Source organism: Mustela erminea, chromosome 4, assembly GCF_009829155.1.
Source record: "Mustela erminea isolate mMusErm1 chromosome 4, mMusErm1.Pri, whole genome shotgun sequence".
NCBI classification, from domain to species: domain Eukaryota; kingdom Metazoa; phylum Chordata; class Mammalia; order Carnivora; family Mustelidae; genus Mustela; species Mustela erminea.
This window is the reverse complement of record NC_045617.1, coordinates 149,969,376-149,989,780: the sequence shown is the minus strand read 5'-3', so window position 1 is coordinate 149,989,780 and position 20,405 is coordinate 149,969,376. Positions and strand designations below refer to the sequence as shown.

Genomic DNA, 20,405 nt, shown 5'->3' with positions numbered 1-20,405 from the left:
GTCCCTCGAGTGCAGACATTCCTCCACCAAGGCCTTTTCCATTGCCTTAATTTAATTTAGAGGATTGGAATAAAGTCTGAATTCATGGATTTGAGTGAAGACAAGTGGGTCCTTGATGTCGAATATGATCATAATGATTATATCATTAGATTCTCTTTCAGTATTTAAGCCGTATTTCTTCCTTCTGCTACTGTCACTTCCTAAAGTTCCAGGAGGGCAGCTGGAAGTCTGCTTGTGGTACTGAGTTGGGTTTGGTGCGGACGTCAGTGCTGCGTGGCTGAGAGAACCACGGGCCAGAGGTCGTGCTGGTTGGAGGAAGGGCTGCAGGTGCAGGCTTTCCAGACGGGGGAGACCTCAGGCCATTTCAGAAGAGAGCAGACGCTTTGGGGGAGGCCTCATCATACTAGCATCAAGGAGGTGGAAAGAAGGCAGGACTGCACCTGCTGTGGCAATAGCCCGAGCAGAAGAGTTTACTTCCCTTTGCAACGGCCATCACCACAGGCCATGTGAGTGGAGGTACCTTCAAGCTCCCCCAGTGGGAACCTGAAGAATCTGTTTTCATACACTGAGAAGCCTTAGTTTGTTACATAATTTCTGTCTAATCAGTGGTAATTAATAATAGGAACTAATAAATATTGATAGTCTAATGAATGGCTGGAATTGGGGAGAGTGGGACTTGACTGTTATGAGAACATTAAAATGTTGAAGTAAAAGGAATTGGAAAAGATCACTGGATTTAAAGGCTGCCTCTTACGATATAGAAGAGATTCATCTGTACAAAACACAGATACCTGTCTTTCCTTTTCTTTTTTTTTTAAATACCTATCTCTTCCTAATTTAGCTCCTGTCCCGTTAGAAGGAAATCTTTCCTTCCTGTGGCCTGTGTCTCATCATTCTAAAGGTAAATGAGTGTACGGACTTCCTAGGTTTGATCTTTACATCCAACTCTATCCTGTCTACACAGTGAGAATAATGTCCCTCGAGCACATTTTTGTCCCCGAGTCTCAGCTTGGGTGGTTCAGTTGTTGGTGTGAGGACACCCCACCGTGGGCTGCCTGTGTTGGACAGGGGCACCGGTCAGGGAGCACCCTGCCACCTCCAGGCTGCCCTCCAGCAATTTGGGGTGGGTGGTGGGAATGAGGAGGAAGGGGAGAGGACAGATGAGTGGTCCTTGTTGCAAGAGAAATGCCCTGGGCGTGGGGCTTGGCGCCTCTGCCTCTGTGCGGGGCACAGACTGAGAGCTCCAGGACACCTTCGAAACTGGAGATGTTGAAGATGCTGCTTGCCCCAAGAGGGTGAACTTTTGAAAATGGAATTCCCGGGTTGTTTTGTTGATTCTCATTGGGAAGTTGAATGTTGCTGCACGTTCAGATGTCCCATGTACTATAAAGCGTAAGATGTGCTTCCTGAGAGGTGGCATCAAGCCAGACTCAACCCAGCTTGAGGGTTCCAAGTCCAGGGTGCTGACCGCTACTCCATGGACTGACAGGAAAGGTGAATACACCTATCCACAGTCGTGGTTAAATATCTCCTCGGAATAAATGCAGTAACTCCAACCCAGAGGTGAGTCAGTCTGTCCTGGGACCAAGCTGGTAATGAAATCTGATGCTGTGTTGTCGCTGAAGAGGCAATGAGCGAAACAGAACTCAAGGCATTTGGGGCACTCTCCGGTGGGCTTCCGCTGCTATCCTGACTTTGTGAGGTCTGCAGCCCGGGCACCTTAGAGGGCCCTTGTTTAAGAAAAAGAATACAGTTACCAACACAATTAGATACAGCCACTCTAAGGCTTATACAATGTATCTGAGGATAGGCTGCAGAAGAAAGAGGGGGCAGTCTTAACTAATTTCCATTATAATATACCTTGGCCCTTCTATAAAACGCATTTCATCCAGGGCTACCCCTTCCTGGGTCTTGCAAAGGGCCTGTGCAAGTGAGGGGCCATGATAAATACTTCTCTAAGGGGCTGTTTGGCAATATCTTTCAGAGTGATCTCCCTCAACAGTTTTTAAGTACAAAAAAATTAAAAATATTTAAGAATGTTCATTGTAGTATTTGGCAATATCAGAAATCTGAAAATGTGCCCATCCACTTAATGGAAATAATAGCCAGATACTAAAAAGCCTGGACTAGAGGTGGGTACCCACATGTTGGGCTTGGCCGTTTGGGGAGAGGATTTGCTTTAAATCAAAACCCAGCAATTTCTCAATTGTAATATATAGCATGAGGTAATTTTTATAAGTTTTAATTTGTGAGTTTGTGTATTCATTTTTAAATAGATCTGAGGAATGTATACCAAACTCAGTATGAATTTTTCTGAGAAATGGAATTGGAGGATAGAGGAGCTTTTCATTTTTTGCCGTATTCACCTTTGCAATATATTTTTTGTTGTTGTTTACAGGTGTGTATCACCTTAGATTTTTTTAAAAAAAGATTTTATTTATTTATTTGACAGAGAGAGACACACAGAGAGGGAACACAAGCAGGAGGAGCAGGAGAGGGAGAAGCAGGCTTTCCACCGAGCAGGGAGCCGGGCATAGGCCTCGATCCCACACGACCCTGGGATCATGATCTGAGCCAAAGGCAGCCGCTTAACGACTGAGCCGCCCAGGAGCCCAGAAACAGAACTGGGGGATAAGGGAGCTTTTGATTTTTTGCCATGTTCACCTTTTCGATGTAATTTTTTTTGTTTGTTTACAGGGGTATATCACTGTAGATATTAAAAGTGAAAAAACTACCAAAAAATTAACACCCTTCGGTAGAGGGTTTAGAAGTCTTGTTAACCCCGTGTTGACCGCCTACTGCGCTCAGCGCGGGTGTGATCATAAGGATACAGAAAATGAAAGGGATAGAAGATGGAACCCATTACTGCAAAGATGAGCAGTTGGCTAGGGGGAAACCACGAAAGACAAATGCAACACGTTAACAGTGGCTAGGAAACTGGGGAGGCTCCTTTGAAGTCCGATGATGCTTCTAGGGCACAGAAGCAAAAATCTTTATACAGTTTCACTGGGTTTAGGGACTCACTCAAGACCATTTACAGAATCCAAGGGCAAGAATTTTTAATTTAGAGATTTCCAAAAGAAATGTCCTGATTCTTCAAAGCCTCTTGAATCAGAAATGCCAACATGTGTCATCGGAGGGGACCAAGCAGAAGGAAAGAATGGAGAGGGGGGGGGCCATCCAGCCATTCAGCAAAGCCTCCTGGGGCTGTGTGGTTCACTGAGGCTGATAACCAGGCCGGGGGCCGGCTGGGTGGGGAGCGGGGAGAGGAACCAGGACGGGCACCGCGGAGCTGCGGGGGCTCCCAGGCCTCCCGCGCCGGGCGCCCGCCCAGCCCTTCTCCAGCCGCGCCGTGGCGCGCACCTGCCGTGGCTGCGGAGCGCGCGGGCCCAGGGAGCACGCGGCGGGCGGGAGGTCTCCGCGCTCCCGGGCGGGGACTCGCCGTCTCCGGGGGAAGCGCCCCGCTGCGGGTCGGCCGCCGCCCTGCGAGGAGGCGGAGCGACGACCGCCCACGTCTCAGCTCCTTCTCCAGCCCCGCTGGCGGCGCCTGCGGAGGGCGGCGGGGCGCAGCCCGCAACTCGCGGCCGCGCCGTAGCGCTGCCCTCGCCGCCGCAGCGCTGCCCGGGAAGCCCAGAGCGGCCTGGGGCGCGCGGGTGGCGCGGCGGAGGGCGGGGGCGCCGGCTCGCCCCAGCGCTCGCTCCGGGGCGCGGCGGCCCGCGGCGACGACCACCGAGAGCTCGCACCGCCCGGAGTCCTAGAGCGGACCGGAAGTGCGCGCCGGCCGGCGGGGTCGTGCGGGCGGCGGCGGGCGCGTCCGGGAGCCCGCGGGCGGGGAGGCTGGCCCTGGGCCCGCGCTCCTCCGAGGCGGGAGCCGCGGCTGCGGGGAGAGCGCGGCTGTGCGAGCGGCCGCCGGGGTCGGCTCCGGAGCGCCTTGTCCGCGCGGTGGCCGCCCGGCTCCGGGGCGCAGGCGTCATGAGGCCCGCGGCGGCCGCGGGCCCGTCGGGTTGCGGCGTGGCCGGCCCCGGGGCCCGCAGCTCGCCGTCGGGTGCTCGCCGCTTCCGGTCCGCGCGGGGCTGGAATTCCCGCCGCAGGGACTCGCTCCGGTGACTGCCCAGCGCTGTCACGGACTCGAGTCCTCGCGCTCCGCGGCCGCCGTCGGCCTGTGCTCACGGAAACGTGCCGGACGGGCGCGGGGGCGGCGCGCGCCTGCCGGGACCCCGCGTGCGGTGGGACCCGGTGCGGTGAGACCCGGGTGCGCACCCGTGGGACCCCGGGGCGGTGAGACCCCGTGTGCGGTGAGACCCCGGGGCGGTGAGACCCCCGGGCGGTGAGCTGCGCGCTGTGCTGCGAGGTCTCGGGATGGCCACGGCCTCCGGGGTTCTCCCGGGCCTGGCTGGCCGGGCTGCGGCGGAGCGTGGGGAGATTATCAGAGTGAAGGTTAAAGAGGAGGACCACGTGTGGGATCAGGAGTCCTGCCTGCACGAGAATGTGACTCTCACCCGGGAGCTCTGCCGCCTGCGCTTCCGGCAGTTCTGCTACCAGGAGACCCCGGGGCCCCGCGAGGCGCTGAGCCGGCTGCGGGAGCTCTGCCGACGCTGGCTGCGGCCCGAGACACACAGCAAGGAGCAGATCGTGGAGCTGCTGGTGCTGGAGCAGTTCCTGACCATCCTGCCCGAGGAGCTGCAGGCCTGGGTGCGGGAGCAGCAGCCGGAGAGCGGGGAGCAGGCGGTGGCCGCGCTGGAGGACCTGGAGAGGGAGCTGGACGAGCCTCGACAGCAGGTGAGAGATGGCCGGGCCCCAGCTTCCCCGGAGAGTTGGAGTGTGCGGGTCCAAGGGGGAGTCGCGTGGTCAGCTTCACTCAGATGGGTGCATTATCCTGGTCACTGGTGCTGAGGAATACATTGGCCCTCGTGGGTAACAGTGTCGATGTAAGTGATAGCTGATCCAGATAAGCAGGTGATGTAACCACAAGCGAACCCTGATCTACTGCTTACCAGTAGGCAGTGTATTTTTAGTGACTGTGAGCTTTAATCTCTTATGGTGAGCTCTTATGGTGCCCACACCCTAGCTGTATATGAAAATGAAGCAGTAAAAGAATGTGAGGAATACCCTCTAGGAGAGATAAGTAGACAAGCAGCCAAATGTAATAGAATTGTCCAGAAACGGTGAATGAGGAGATTTGGGTTCCATAATAGGTTCCATAGTAACGAGCCGTGTCACCTTGGACCTGTCACACCTTCTCTGGGCTTCAGTGTGTTCATCAGTACAACAGAGAGACTCATGGCATCATTTTCTAGATACTTCCCAGTACGTGGAGTAGTTGGCATGCGAAGTGTGTTGAACTCAGCGTTTGGTCTTTCCCCATCACACTAGAGGTTATTTCTAAGAGTATGCCTTCCTTTTGGGACCGTAATCGTAGACCATTATGAGTATTGCCAGACCCTCGGACGTGTCTCTAGTGATACTGTCCATGCACTGATCTGAGCCCTTGGAAGGTGAACATTTCATGTGCACAGTCGGAAGCGCTACAGTTCGCTTCTCGGAAATGCAAAGCTTTCATATGAGACCGACACATGGGAACATGAGTCCATGTGATGAAGACGTCGTGCTGACTAGTACACGAATTTTACCAGCAAGTGCATGTTTTGGGCCGCTGGGTAAGAGCACTTGAAGATAGTGGAATGCAGCCCATTGTGAAGGCCAAAAGCACCATGCCAAGGGCCCACTGTCCTCCACACCCTTCCTCTGGGCTCTCACAGCTGTACTCTCGGTTTGGGAAATGCTTATTTGCATGGTTCCCTCCCATCTTCCTGCATTTTTTGTTAAACTTTTTTGTGTTCCAGAAAATGAGCAGGCGTGGGGGTTTACAGGTGCCTCAGGAGTGTGTTGATGATAAAATTTCTGCTAGTGAGCGTAACGGAAGAAAAGCTTAACTGCAGGAAAGCTCAAAATTACAAAGTGCTTTGAAAAGAAAAGGGAAAAACCTGTGACATTGACCGTGCATGCAGGTGGCATAAAGGAGTCAGAGGCAGTGCTGGGAAGATAAGGGCAGTCACCTCGCTGGAACCGGCCAGTGCTACAGAGTTTGCTAGAATGAGCGTGAGGAAATGGAAGACAGGAGCCCTGTCAGGTGTGTGGATTGAGTACCAGACACAGCAGCAGTCAGAGGCAGCCTTTCTCAGTACAAAGAAGGCCTTAGCAGTTGATGAAGACCTTAAGAAAAGACCTTAAAAAAAGCTGGAACTCCTGCAGAAGTGCCTTCATCTGGAAGAAGCAGTGTCTGTTCCGTGACTTCAGGAACCGCCATGCCTTCCACCACGTTAAGCTCTCGGTGTGGCTGTGAGTGCACGTGGGAGAAGTGTAGACGGTTCCCCGGTATTAAGAAAGTTGACTGATGAAGAAGGCTGTACCCAAGATGAGATTTTTAACTTTAATGAAACCAGTCTCTATTGGAAGTCGATTCCCTTGAGAGCCTGTGTCCCGAAGGAAGAAATGCACTGTTGAGGGCTGAAGGCCACAGAGATCAGCTGGTGTGATGTTGGGTTCAAATGCTGGTGGGGTTGTAAAGCTGAAGCTTGCCGTGAGCACACTGCCCGCGCACGAGCTTTGAAAGGAGTCGCGAAGACGAGCCTCCTGTAGCCATAGCAAGAGAGGCTGCCTGACAGTGTAGATACTTATGGTCTTCCAGGTGATGTTTTTGTAGATGGTTTAAAAAAGTCACTACAAAAAGAAAAAAAAAATTATGTTTCAAAATACTTTTGATTCAGGAAATTATAAGCCATCCAAGCCATCCTCCAACAAATCCTGAGCTTTCTTCAAATATTAAAATTCTCTTTTCCCTTCTTAATACAACTTTGGTACTCTAGCCCCTTGATCAGGGTGTGAGCTCAGCCTTTAAGGCTTATTGCTTAAAGAGAATATTCAAGGGACGCCTGGGTGGCTCAGTTGGTTGGACGACTGCCTTCGGCTCAGGTCATGATCCCGGAGTCCCGGGATCGAGTCCCACATCAGGCTCCCAGCTCCATGGGGAGTCTGCTTCGCTCTCTGACCTTCTCCTCGCTCATGCTCTCTCTCACTGTTTCTCTCTCAAATAAATAAATAAAATCTTTAAAAAAAAAAAAAAAGAGAATATTCAAGATGTTTCTTGCACCTACAAGGGGATGAAATGCATACACAGTTTTTGCATTCTGGAATCAGTTCAACATTAAACTTGCCCTTGAGATTATTGGAGAGGTTTGGAATGACATCACAAAAGCCTGCTTGCTTGCAGGGTAGCATGAAGTTCTTCTTGATTCAGTTCGTGATTCCAGAGGCCGTGAGCCTTCTCAAGAGCTGTGAGCTTCCCAAGAGCTTTCCCAAAGCAAAGCACAGCTGTGTCGCTCTGGCGGAGGCTGCTCATCTGATGAGTGGGCGGTGAAGGTATGGGGTGCTGCAGCAGTCCCATGCGGAAGCCCTTCTTCTGTGGGGGCTGCCGCGCTTGGTCACGGGCCACAAAAGGGAGGTGTGGAAGAAGTCGTTCGTGGCTCCGTCACTTTCTGCTTCCGGCGATGGAGCGGGCGTGGCAGCTGGCCAAGAACAATGCGGATCACACGGGCTTCGCACTTCTGTGCAAGCTCCGATTTGGAGCCATAGGATCTGTGCTTTATGAACGACGGAAAATGTTTAAGCAGCACAGACTGGGTATCTGCTTGTCAGTCAGTGCCCGAGACATGAAAACAAGGCAACGAGCCAGGACTGTTTCTGTGTATCTTCTGAAATCAGCACATTTGGCAAGCGAGCAAAGGCTTCCCCGGTTGGACTTCCGAAAGCCGTGTCTCTGCCCCCGCTGCACGCTGTTCCCACACCTCTTTCCGACACGGTAGCTTCCCCTTCGTCAGGCAAAGTCCTGCAGGAAATGTAGCCATTCTTTACAATGTCTTTTCGACTATGTTTTTAATGCTTTTATTTTTACTAGGATTGCTATTGTTTTACAGGTGCTCTAGTGACAAAGTTGTCTAGATGTTTAGTGGTCTGTCCGGCAACTTTATTTTCTCCATAAACCTTGTTATTTTTTGTGCAGCTTTGCAGAATGCACGTTTTCTCGTGCGTTCACATATTCTGCGGTAGATGCCTGTCTAAGTCTCTTACCTGTAGCCTGCATATCTTCTCCCTTTGTTTCAAATAAGCCATATTGGTTTTTCCTGTAAGATGGCCTGTTACTGTAGAATTTTCTTCTTTTCGCTTTGTTGAAAAATGTAGCCGTGGTAGGCCTTGGTGCTCGGTCAGTTCTGGGTAATGTTCACATTTGGTAGTTTTTCATACGATTCAGGATTATAGGTATCTCCCTACTCTTACAGAATATTGCATTTGCATACATGTTTCTCATTTTTCTTGTTCCTGTGTGATTTCTGGAGGAAGGGGAAACGTCACCGTTGCAGGCATGTTTGGCTACCCGCTGGACACAGGTGTCCCTGCTTCAGAAGGTTTCTCTCTGCCCCCTTGACGCCACTTGATTTTACAAAACTTGCATTAGTACAGGAATGGCTCCTTTTCACAAAAATGAAAACCCTCTTTGGATTTCTTCTGGTGAGAAAACAGGAGCGAATGCAGTCCTTGCAGAGGCGAAGCGGCCCTGGGCGAGCTGACAAAGCGGAGGGACTGTTGTGTGCCATTTTGCTTACGGTACTTCCCATAGGAGCGCTCTGCTCTCGGACCGAGGCCCCTGTGTCTGTCCTCCCCTCTGCCCTCCTTAAGACACACTGATTCTGCCCATGGCAGCAGTGTCCCTTCCTAAATGCTTTTCTGGATTTCCTTGTACTTGAGTTGGCTGTGCTGCTTAGCTCTGGCCAGGGGTGAGGGGGGGGCGGCGGGGAATAAGCATGTATTCTGGGAGTTTCTGGGAAGTCTTTTACTTTTCTTATAAAACGTGGCAGATGTGTTCAGTTCTGTATTTTCCCACTTCTGTTTTAAACATAAATGGGGCATCTGGAGCCATCTCAGAAACTCCTTTCTTCAGTTGATGAATTTTGAGAGACTAGGATGACAATATTAGAAACAAAAGTGTTTCTATTCATGGTGATTGCTGATGAATATAAAGTTGTAATCTGTACATTTTAAAGCATAACATCTCACTAGCTGATGTCTGAATGTTGGTATGGACTATGTTAGCATAGTTCCTAACGTTGTTCCTATGTTAGCATAGGAAATGATAAGATACCACTAATACCTAGTAAAGTGAATGTAATGTTATATAAAAATGTTATATGTATCTTTACACTGTAGCATTGAAAATCTCAGCACAAGGTCAGACGTCCCTGAAAACATCAATTCCAAACAGTAAGATCCCCCAGCCTTACGTTTTCCCTCTGCCAGATCCAGACGGACTGCATGTAGAAACCTCGTATCTGAGTGTATAATGTACTGCAAATCAGTAAGCAAAAGGACACATGCCCCAATTAAAAAATCAACAAAAGACTCGAACATGCATTGCACAAAAAAAGGATAACTAGCCAGTAAAAGTGCAAAGCAATGATTCAATCTTACTAATCAGAAAAATGCAAATTGAAACAACGTGTGGTACCACTTTATTCCAACCAGCTTGGATTAAAAGTGCTGACGTGACCAAATTTTGGTAAGGACGTTGAGCCACTTTCTGAATGCTTATGTCCTGGTAGGATAAGTTGTTTTGATCACTTTGGAAATACCTACCGCGTCTAACCATGCTCTGACCTAACAAACCTAGTCCCAGGTATGTGTCTACAAGAGACGCTTTCGAAGACATGTAAAATAATGGTCGTAGCAGCATCATTATAATTGCCAGAGACTCTGAACAACTGAAATGATTACTAGAAATGGGACGGGGGAACGTAGTTACAGTGTGTTTGTACCGTCGGATACTATACAACAGTGAAAATAAATGGACGACTACGTTCGACAGTATGGATACAGTTCACAAACATGATGTTGAACAAAGAAGCCAACAAAAATAAATGCACGTTGTATGATTTTGTTGATATAAAGTGCAGAAAGCAAAATGCGTCTGTGGGGATCCGTGTCAGAGTAGGACTTACTTTGGGGGGAGAGGGTGTGGCACAGGTAGCCTTCTGAGAGGCTGATTGTGTTCTAGGTGGTTTACTTTGTGGTAGATCATCCAGCTCTACGCTTACGAGCTCTCTGTTTTCCTAAGCATGTAATACTCCAACTAAAAACTGTATTAATTACGAGGTGGCTGAGCAGCCGACCCTTGACCTCCGGGTGCTGAGGTCAAGCCCCATGTGGGCCCGCGCGGAGCGTGCAGGCTGCTGGAGAGTCTCTCTCCCTCTGCCCCTCCCCCATCACATGCGTGCGCTCTTTCTCTGAAATAAATCTTTAAAAATTGTATTAATTTAAAGATTTTTATCCCATCATGATGTCTCCTGTATGATGGTCTAGGGTATTTGACTAAATGCACACTTTTAGTTTCATGGGTCATGTGACTGAGGAATTCTTTTTGTAAAGGGAAGACCTGGGGAGGGAAATGTTCAGAATTAACCGAGTTTGCAGATGCCCCCCCAAAGGAGGAGCTGGCTTTTCCTTTGGTTTTGCAAGTGAGATGCAGAGCGTGGGTAACACACCGGTGTACGGCAGAGCGCGGATTGGTGAGGTCCCCACACAGGGCTCCGTTCCGATAGAGCGGATGTTGTCTTTGTTTTGGCCTCAAGAACATTTGGCGAGGCAGCCTGTGGATGCTTGCGTCAATCGCACTGGGGCTTCCGCAAGGCTGTTGTGCGAGAAAGCAGACTTGGCAGGAACATGCGGTGGACATTCAGGCTGCCCCCGCTGAAAGGAGCCCACCCCGAGAGGCCGAGCGGCGTGTTTTGTGTTCTTGTCATTGTGAGGTCTATTAGGTAAATACAGACGAGAGTTTCTCTGCTTAGGGAGATGACAGCTTGCCTTTTTTTAAATTTTTTTAAAATAACTTTCATTCTTGCTCTGTTTTATTTTTTTTTAAAGACCTTTATTTATTTGTGAGAGAGAGAGAGTGAGCGAATGAGCACACACATGCACAAGCAGGGGAACAGCCGGCAGAGGGAGAAGCAGGCTGCATGTCGAGCAGGGAGCCTATGTGGGACTCGATCCCAGGCCCCTGGGATCATGACCTGACCTGAAGGCAGATGCTTAACTGACTGAGCCCGCAAGGTGTCCCCAAAAATGGCTTCTTATGGGAGTGGGGGTGGAATAGAATAGGAGCAAGACTTCTCTGAATATATATTTTGATTTTTCCCAGAGCATGTAAATGTTTTAAATATTTAATAAGCAATGTTACATTCAAAATGATTAAACAAACACAGAAACAGATACACTCAACTGTGTATCAAATTAATAACTAACAGCAAAACAGTAACTCAGGGGACTTGAGCACCGTGTTCTATGTGCTCTTAGTGCAGTACTGTGTGTGGGCACAGAAAGCCCCAGAGTGATTTTGTAGGGGTGTCATTGGGAGTCTTCTACAACACAAAGCACTGTAATTCTGAAACTTCTGTGCTTATTGTAGGTCACAGTAAATGAGTAGATGCAAGCAGTGGATTGAACTGGGTGGTGTTTGTTTCACTGTGGGAGAAGAATATGTTAAAATGGAGTATGGAAAGCTGACGTGTGGTGTTGAAATGGAATTGAATTCATGATAACCTACATATGCCCTTACCAGCTCTGTCCGCGGCAGGGCCGGGAGGGGGTGGTGCACCGGAACAGTGAGCCCTGCTGCTGCTCAGCCTGTTACCAGCACTGTTGCTCAGAAATGAATCGAGCCTCCTTGGGGAGACAGTTGAAACTAGATCCAGGACCGGGGAAATGCCGTGTGGCCCGTATGTGTGTTGTTCTGGAAAGCACAGATGTGCTGGAAACAGGAGTGGGGTCATGTGCCAAGGATGCAGGACCCTGATGAGCGGGACATGGGGAGCTGAGTGGGAGACAGTTTAAGGTTGACGCGAGTGAGGATGCAGTGGGCCACAAAGTAAGTCTGCACGGATGTTTAAGATGAGAGGCGGGGCACCTGGGCGGCTCCGTTGGGTAAGCGTCCCACTCGTGCTTTTGGCTCAGGTCATGACTGACCTTAGGGTCATGAGACGAAGCCCCCCCCCCCCGCCCCCCACAGGCTCTGCTCTGAGCATGGAGCCTGCCGAAGGTTCTCCCTCCCTCTCCCCTGCCCCATGCAGTGCGCACGCCTGCTCTCTCTCCCTGACAGAGACAGACAGACAGACAGAAACCTCTTTATAGAAGTTTGCTAGCTAGTAAACGTAGAAGGAATTGTAAAGGCAGCAGTCACCATTTTGCAACCCCCAATATAAAAATGGACCAGAATTACCAGAGAATGCTAAAACCGTTGGGGAATAGCTATTTACATAGTTCTGCACTATGACCCCGCAGCTGACTTACTGATTACCGTGGGAGACGTGAATGGATAGAGCTGGAGGCCACTACCTGAGCTAAGTGACCAAGGTCCCCATTATCCACAATGCAGTAACTCGACGGTGTGCACCCATGGCACGCCGCAGCAGCACACAGCACTTACCTAGTATTCTTCCGGAAATCGCCCACCAGAGTCCACGTGCGAAGGAAGAGTAAGACAGATCCCTAATGTGGAGATTCTGTGACATAACTGGCTCCGACTTTTCAAAAATTGAATGTCATAAAAAGGCAGGAAACTATTTTAGATTAAAAGAACCAAAAGATACAATAACCAAAAACAATATATAAATATTGTTTCACAGAGTTAAAAAAACCATAAAATGTATTTTGGGGACAGCTAGGGAAATTTATTTACAAACCATATATGAGATGATTAGTGTAAGGAGAAGATAATGTTTTCTTTTTCACCCAACCCAGTGATCCAAAATGATTGGCTTCTTTCCCCATCCATACGCTGGGGTAGTGTTTTCCACATTTATTCTAAAACAACTGGCAGATTCCTTTTTGGGTTGAATAGCTCATCAGTAACTCTTAGGTAACTTGCATAGCCTCACCCCAAATATTTATTTTTAATTGCACACACTGAAATCCATCTACAGCTTGCTTTTAATGATCGCGATTTGGGGAGGATTCCTTTCATGAGTTTCTGTTGTTATCCCCCAACAGAAAGCACAGGAATGAGTAGCAACTTCTGTCCAGTGGGGACGGCTGCTGTTGTATAGCTCTGGCTTTGTCAGTCCCAGAATTTTTCTCGCTTCTTGTTCCCTCTTTGATTCCTCTTAAGAATCCAGTGAAGACTTTTTTCTTCTTACGTTCTATTTCAGTAGAAGAATGTTCCGAGGTTTGTGCAGTGATCACATATATTAATTTCCAGATGTACCTGTTTGTCCTCAGGCCCCACAGAGCACAGATGGGCCAGAAATTCCTGTGGAGGAAATGACTCCTATGGAGACTGCGAAGGAGTCCTTTGGTGCCCAGCTCCAGCGTGTGGAAGACGGAATGGAATGTGACTCTCCAGAGCCACACCAGTCACCGCAGGACAGTGGTGAGGAGCTCCCTACTCAGCGGGGAGTCTGCTTCTCTCTCTGCCCCTCCCCCGGCTCGTGCGCGCGCTCTCTCTCTCTCTCTTTTTGTCCCACTCAAATAAATAAATCTTTTAAAAATCCATTGCTGTATTGCTGAGGCTTTTCTAGCAAAAAAAAAAAAGTCTTTTTTTGTTAGTAAATAAATAACATCAATTTACTTCTTATTTTACATAAAACAGTGCTTTACTTCAGGCTAATCCCAGGTACTGCTCTGGAAAATCACATTGTGGCTTTCTGCTCTTGACTCTGTCACCACTGTCTGTTCCTGCCAGGGGTTCCTCGTTTACCTTCTGTCCCTCCAAGGCTGGACTCTAACCAAAACCGCATTCCCCCAACTTTTGTGCTCGTAGCCTCTCTCTCTACCCCAGACTCTAGTGGCTACTTGGGCAGTATATATATTTCAAATTATATTCCCAAATATTCTAACAGGTTTTTTCTTTATATTGTAGGGTCATTCTTGTGGCTTTCCATGATGTCTCAAAGCATGGGTGATGATAACCCCAGTCGTTTAGGCACTAATGAACCAGAAACCGAACCAGAAAATATGAGAGAGAAGTTCTTCAGAAGCTTAGCAGTGTTACTGGAAAACAAAAGTAATAATACCAAGATATTTTCTAAAGCAAAGTACTGTCAGTTAATAAGGGAAGTGAAAGAGGCAAAAGCGAAGTCCAGAAAGGAATCTGTAGACTACCGTCGCTTAGCTAGATTTGATGTGATCCTCGTACAAGGAAATGAGAAGCTGATTGAGGCTGCAAATGGGGAAACAGACAAGGTGCGGTATTACTTACCTAGCGAGGAGTTATTTGACGTTCTGCACGATACCCATCTCCGCACTGGACACGGCGGGCGCACCCGCATGGAGAAAGAGTTACAAGCGAAATACGGGAACGTCACAAAGGAAGTCATAATGCTATACCTGACACTCTGCGGAGCATGCCGGCAGAAAAACGCGAAACTGAAGAAAGTTCTCACATCTAAGCCAATGAAGGAAGTGAATTCGAGATGCCAAGTGGATCTTATAGACATGCAGTTGAATCCCGATGGGGAGTATAAATTTATTATGCATTATCAAGACCTTCGTACAAAGTTGAGTTTCTTGCGGCCACTAAAATCTAAAAAGCCTAAGGAAGTTGCACATGCTCTTTTAGATATTTTTACGATTATTGGAGCACCCAGTGTCCTACAGTCTGACAATGGGAGGGAATTTTCAAGCCACGTTGTCAGTGAACTCAGTAATATTTGGCCGGAATTAAAAATTGTCCATGGGAAGCCTCTGCCCTGTCAAAGCCAAAGTTCTGTGAATCAAACTAACGAGGATATCCAAACTAGGATTCTCTCCCGGATGCAAACTCACCAGTCATCACACTGGGCTGAATTTTTGTGGTTCATTCAGATGACCCAGAATCAGCCCTATCACGGAGGCATGCAGCAGACTCTACGTGAAGGCACCTGGAGCTCTGAAGCTAAACTAGGCCTGTGTCATTCCCAGTTACCCGAAGAACTTCCTGCTAGCCCGAGTCCAGAAAACGGATCCGAACAAAGTGCGGCAGGAGCACAGCGTGAAGAGAACATGGAGACTGGCACGGACAGCAGTGACCTTGAAGAACATCTTTCTGCTCCTCCCACCGGGGCCATGAGGAAGCCTCCTGAAAACAGACTAAGATTCGTACCCTGTGTGGTGTGTGAGAAGGAGTGCTCGGGGGCTCATCGTTGCGTATCGTGTGATGAAAGCATCCATGCGGTCTGCGGAGCGCCCCGCCAGCAGGACCCCGAGGGCTGTCATCACAGAATGATGTGCAGCCTCTGCTGCGAGACCACGACAATGAAAAGGAAGCATGACAAGACCCAGAGAAGTTTGACCGGTCAGCCTTTCAAGATGCGGAAGCCATCAGAGACACCATTTCCCTCAGACGACGTCGGAGATTGGGTAAGAGTCCGAGCATCTGCAGCAGATCAGAGCAGGGAAGAGCTTTGTTACCGCCCCTGTGCTCACAGGGGAGGGTGTTTGGGCACGCTGGAGACGCTGAAGCACACGTGGCCGACTTGATTTTGTTTTCTACAGAGAGAGAAACCCCATTACTGTTAGTGCGCCAGCCCCTCAATGCCTTTTTGCAGGTTGGAAGTTATGACCTTGAATCCTGCGTGGTATGTTGTCTGGGGTTATAATAGTATCTCTCTACTCTTTCTGGTATCAGGCATTTCCTGGGGGGTGGGGTAGGAAAGCTAAGGGTGCGTTTCTCCAGGAGGATGAATGTGGGAAAAGCGGGACTTGACTTGACTTTGTTGTAATTGTATGTGAGTTTGGGTGGGGAGGGAAGCTAGGAAAGGGCTTCTCAGGGCAAGTGAAGAAGTATTTAGGGGGAGGGGTGATCAGTTTGATAGTGAGGAATCATGTGAGACAGGAGATTGTGAGATGTTTGTGTTGAGAAAAGCTGTTTACAGATTTAAATGGAGAGCGTGAGATAAGGCCAAAGAGATGTGTGTGAAATCAGCAGGTTTTATAAAGTAGAGTTACTGTGTGTGGAGTTTAGAGTTTCCAAATATGGAGGCTAGCCATGATTTGGGCCCGTGGTGCCTGGAGTGTGATCTTCAGACCAGCTCTGGTCTGCAGATGGTTTCTCCTAGTTCAGAGTGGTAAGTACATTAAGGAGGAGTTAGAACAATTCGACGTTGCTGTAGCACCGAGGCATGTGATTCCTGAACTCGTGATTTTGAATAGAACACGGGTGGGTTTGGGGTTCACTGACCTCTTGGGGCCAGTCCTCATGCTGGGAGATGCACAAGGTCAGGCACCGTGACAGCATGTGATGTCTGATGGCCATAACTTGGAATCATGTAAACCTTTATTTACCTTCGTAACTTAATTTTAAAACCATTTTTAAGTTTTTAATCGAGCCTAGTTTTTAATCTGTAGTTTGTTACCAGAAAAAGGAGGAAAGTAAAATTTGTATTATTTATTTTTAATCCTAATTTCCAGATGGCGAAACAAGCCTCACTGGACTTTTTTGTCAAGAAAAAACACACCTTTTCTGAATATAGCAGCCATAGTAAGAGAAATGGTAACAATGGAAGTCGCCCAGAGCAAGGGAAAACCAGAAGAGTTCACACAAGTTTCACTCGGAAGTATGACCCCTCATATATTGAGTTCGGGTTTGTAGCTGTAATTGATGGTGCAGTGCTGAAGCCGCAGTGTATTATTTGTGGAGATATCCTTGCCAATGAAGCCATGAAACCATCAAAGCTGAAGCGGCACTTGTATTCAAAACATAAAGAGATAAGTTCACAACCGAAAGAATTCTTTGAGAGAAAGAGTAGTGAATTAAAGAGCCAGCCGAAGCCGGTGCTGAATGTTTCTCACATAAACATCAGTGCTCTGCGGGCGTCCTACAAGGTGGCGCTCCCAGTGGCCAAGTCTAAGACGCCGTACACGATCGCAGAGACGCTGGTGAAAGACTGCATCAGAGAGGTCTGCCTGGAGATGCTGGGTGAGTCCGCAGCCCAGAAGGTGGCCCAGGTGCCGCTTTCCAACGACACCATAGCCCGGCGCATTCAGGAGCTGGCGAGCGACATGGAGGACCAACTTGTAGAGCAAATAAAAGAAGCAAAGTACTTTTCGTTGCAGCTTGATGAATGCAGAGACGTTGCTAACATGGTCATTCTTCTGGTGTATGTGCGGTTTGAACATGATGATGATATAAAGGAAGAATTCTTCTTTTCAGCCTCTTTACCGACAAACACGACTAGCACGGAGCTGTATGAAGCTGTGAAGAATTACGTTGTCAACAAGTGTGGTCTGGAGTTCAGGTTTTGTGTGGGGGTGTGTTCTGATGGCGCAGCCTCCATGACAGGGCCGTGCTCCGAGGTGGTGACCCAGATCAAGGAGCTGGCCCCAGAGTGCAAAATAACACATTGCTTCATTCATCGAGAAAGTCTGGCCATGAGAAAGGTGTCAGCGGAGCTAAACAGTGTGCTCACTGACACGGTAAAAATCGTGAATTACGTCAAGTCTAACGCGTTCAGTTCCAGACTGTTCTCTCTGTTGTGCGACAACATGGAAGCTGACCACAAGCAGCTGTTGCTGCACGCCGAGATGCGGTGGTTGTCTCGGGGAAAGGTTCTGTCGAGAATGTTTGAAATACGAAATGAACTCTTAGTGTTTCTGCAAAGCAAGAAGCCAGTTTGGTCCCAGCTTTTTAGAGATGTGAATTGGACAGCCAGACTTGCTTATTTATCTGATATATTCAGTATTTTTAATGATCTTAATGTTTCCATGCAAGGGAAGAATGCAACCTGTTTTTCAATGGCTGACAAGATTGAAGGGCAAAAACAGAAGTTAGAAGCCTGGAAAAACAGAGTTTCTGCAGATTGTTACGACATGTTCCATAATTTAACAACAGTAATCCAGGAAGTAGGCAATGACCTTGATGTTGTCCATCTGCGGAAAGTTATCAGTGAACATCTTACGAATCTGTTGGATTGTTTGGAATTGTATTTTCCTTCAAAAGAAGATCCGCGTGTGGGAAACTCGTGGATCCAAAATCCATTTCTTCCACCAAAAGATAATTTAAATTTAACTGTAACCCTCCAGGATAACTTGTTGAAGCTGGCTACTGATGAAGGATTGAAAACGAATTTTGAAAATACGGCGTCGCTTGCTTCATTTTGGATAAAAGTTAAAAATGAGTATCCTGAACTTGCTGAGGTTGCTTTAAAATCCCTCCTTCTGTTCCCCTCAACATCCCTCTGCGAGACTGGGTTCTCTACTCTAAGCGTTATTAAAACAAAACACAGGAACAGTTTAAATATCCATTATCCCCTGAGAGTAGCATTGTCATCAATCCAGCCGAGGTTAGACAAATTGACAAGCAAGAAGCAAGCTCACTTATCCCATTAAGAACTTGAAGGTGTCCAGGAAGATCACGCACCTACACATCACAGAACAGGAAAAGCTACGATTAAAATAACAGTTCTCTGTATAAATTGTCTATATGTACACTTTCAGTTAAATGTATAGTTTTTATAATTTTTTATTCTTTCTTATATTTGTTATATTTATTAAAATGTAACTTTAAATCTCTTGCTTCTCCTATTAAAAAATTTGGTCCTGTCTTTCGTACGTCTTTGTCTCTGTTGTGTTTCCTCAGGGTATTCAGATTGTAGGACAGCTTCAGGCTGGCAGTGATTTCTTGGAGATGGTGTCTCAGCCTACTGACGGGAAGGGAACTCGGGGCTGGAATCAGACTCGGAATGCCACGGTCGGGGCGGGAGTGGGGGCAGGTTTGTGCAGCTGGTCCTGGGGGAAGCTGACGTGAAGGTTCCTCCGTAGGTGTGCGCTCAGTGTAGCTGAGGCGGGGAAGCACTTGCTCATCACAGTGTCATGGCTTTGGACTCAGCGTTGGTTCGTTCTGATTTCGTCACAGTCGGGGAACGGGCCACAGTAAGGAGCTGAGGTCGGGTACGGATCTCTAGACTTGGCTTGAGCCAATCGCTGTGAGGTTTTATGGGACAAAGCCAGGTACTGGCTCTGCTGTAATGACCTCCGCCGCGCGGAGACAGTCCTGGATATGCCACACACCTGCACTCACTGGGAAAGCAGAATTGCTTTTCCTCTACGTTTCTTTTTTAGGAATATTTGTCTTTCCTCCATTTCTTCCTCCACGCGTCTAATTGTCTTACTGTACATTTTTTTCTTCAACGTCTTCTGAGCTATAGTTTACATGAAGACATGAACTTGATGACTGGTGATGCCGTAAGTCAGAGGTAAGACGTTTTTCTGCCCCGTGTCTGCTAGTTCGGCAGTGAGTTCCCGTGTCCATGGACACGTGTGTGCGTATTCCCATGCGCATGTGTGACTTCGGTGTTTGTCCCATTTATCAGGATGGGCGCGTTGCTCTAAAATTGTATTTATAGTCATTGATGTGTAGCAGGATGTCGTGTCGAGTACCCCCTATTCCAAAGAATGGTTGGCACGCTTCGACCCAGAAGCCTCCTGCCTCTCTCGCAAGCAGAGCGCACAGACACACCTCCCAGTGTCAGAAGCCACTTGTAAGTGACGCCTTCAGGAAGAGGGCACTTGCATTCCACTTCCAGACTGGGTGCTAGTCTAGCCAGGGGATGTGCTCACCGGCTCTGTGACCACGCGAGCAGGAGGAAGAAACTGGAGAGAGGTGTTTCGACCTGGAGGAGATTGGCCCATGGTCCCCCAGTTTGGCACAAAGATGGGTCAGGTGACATCAAGGGAGGTAGGTCTGAGTCCTCTGCTAGTGTTCCAGCTGGGAAGACGGTCCTCCGGCCAGGAGAGCTCGCCAGCAAAGGCTGCTGACGTTTATAGCTGCCGGGACATGAAGGAGGGGAAGCTGAAGGTAAATGATCCTCTAGACACACACTTGTGGGCAAAGCCCCCACAGACGCCTGAGAAAGTCTCTCACGTTCCCCATAAGAAAGCTAGAATTCCAGGGTTTGATCATGTTAGGAATTTACACCTCGTGCGCGCGCGCGTGTGTTCACACTGACACCTTCAGCCGAACCCCGGCTTCGTCGCCGGCTTTGTCATGAGCAGGGCTGAGTTTGGGGAAAGCAGGTTACAAGAGGGATGTGCAGTGACAGCTCAGCGTCATGCCCACAGGGCTCTCCTGAGTGATAGCTTGCAGGAGGTCTTCCTGGTGTTTACCAAGATAGAGTATTCTGAATGCTCAGAAACTATGGAGTTCGGTAATACATATTTTTAATTATAGGCCTTACTACAAATAAGAGCTTTGTTTTTTGTTTATTTGCTTGAGAGAGATCAGCAGCGGGGCTGGGCAGGGTGGGGAGGGAGAGTCCTAAGCAGAGTCAGCCAAGCGCAGAGCCTGATGCAGGGCTCAACCTCACGACCCCGAGGTCATGACCTGAGCC

At 48.6% G+C, this 20,405-nt stretch overlaps 1 protein-coding gene across 1 annotated transcript; it reads left to right on the top strand.

The window, feature by feature from the left end:
- The first annotated feature begins 3,819 nt into the window (after nucleotides 1-3,819).
- Nucleotides 3,820-18,644, top strand: ZBED9 (zinc finger BED-type containing 9). The gene is made up of 4 exons (XM_032338153.1): nucleotides 3,820-4,779; nucleotides 13,321-13,471; nucleotides 13,961-15,438; nucleotides 16,489-18,644. The coding sequence occupies exons 1-4, from the start codon at nucleotides 4,360-4,362 to the stop codon at nucleotides 18,403-18,405; spliced, it is 3,966 nt and encodes a 1,321-aa protein (XP_032194044.1). The 5' UTR covers nucleotides 3,820-4,359; the 3' UTR covers nucleotides 18,406-18,644.
- The last annotated feature ends 1,761 nt before the right edge of the window (nucleotides 18,645-20,405 follow it).

Coding starts and splice junctions, on each gene's coding strand:
- ZBED9 (XM_032338153.1), top strand. CDS start 4,360: ATGGCCACGGCCTCCGGGGTTCTCCCGGGCCTGGCTGGCCGGGCTGCG. Junction 4,780..13,320: donor TGGACGAGCCTCGACAGCAG/GTGAGAGATGGC, acceptor GTTTGTCCTCAG/GCCCCACAGAGCACAGATGG. Junction 13,472..13,960: donor CCAGTCACCGCAGGACAGTG/GTGAGGAGCTCC, acceptor TTTATATTGTAG/GGTCATTCTTGTGGCTTTCC.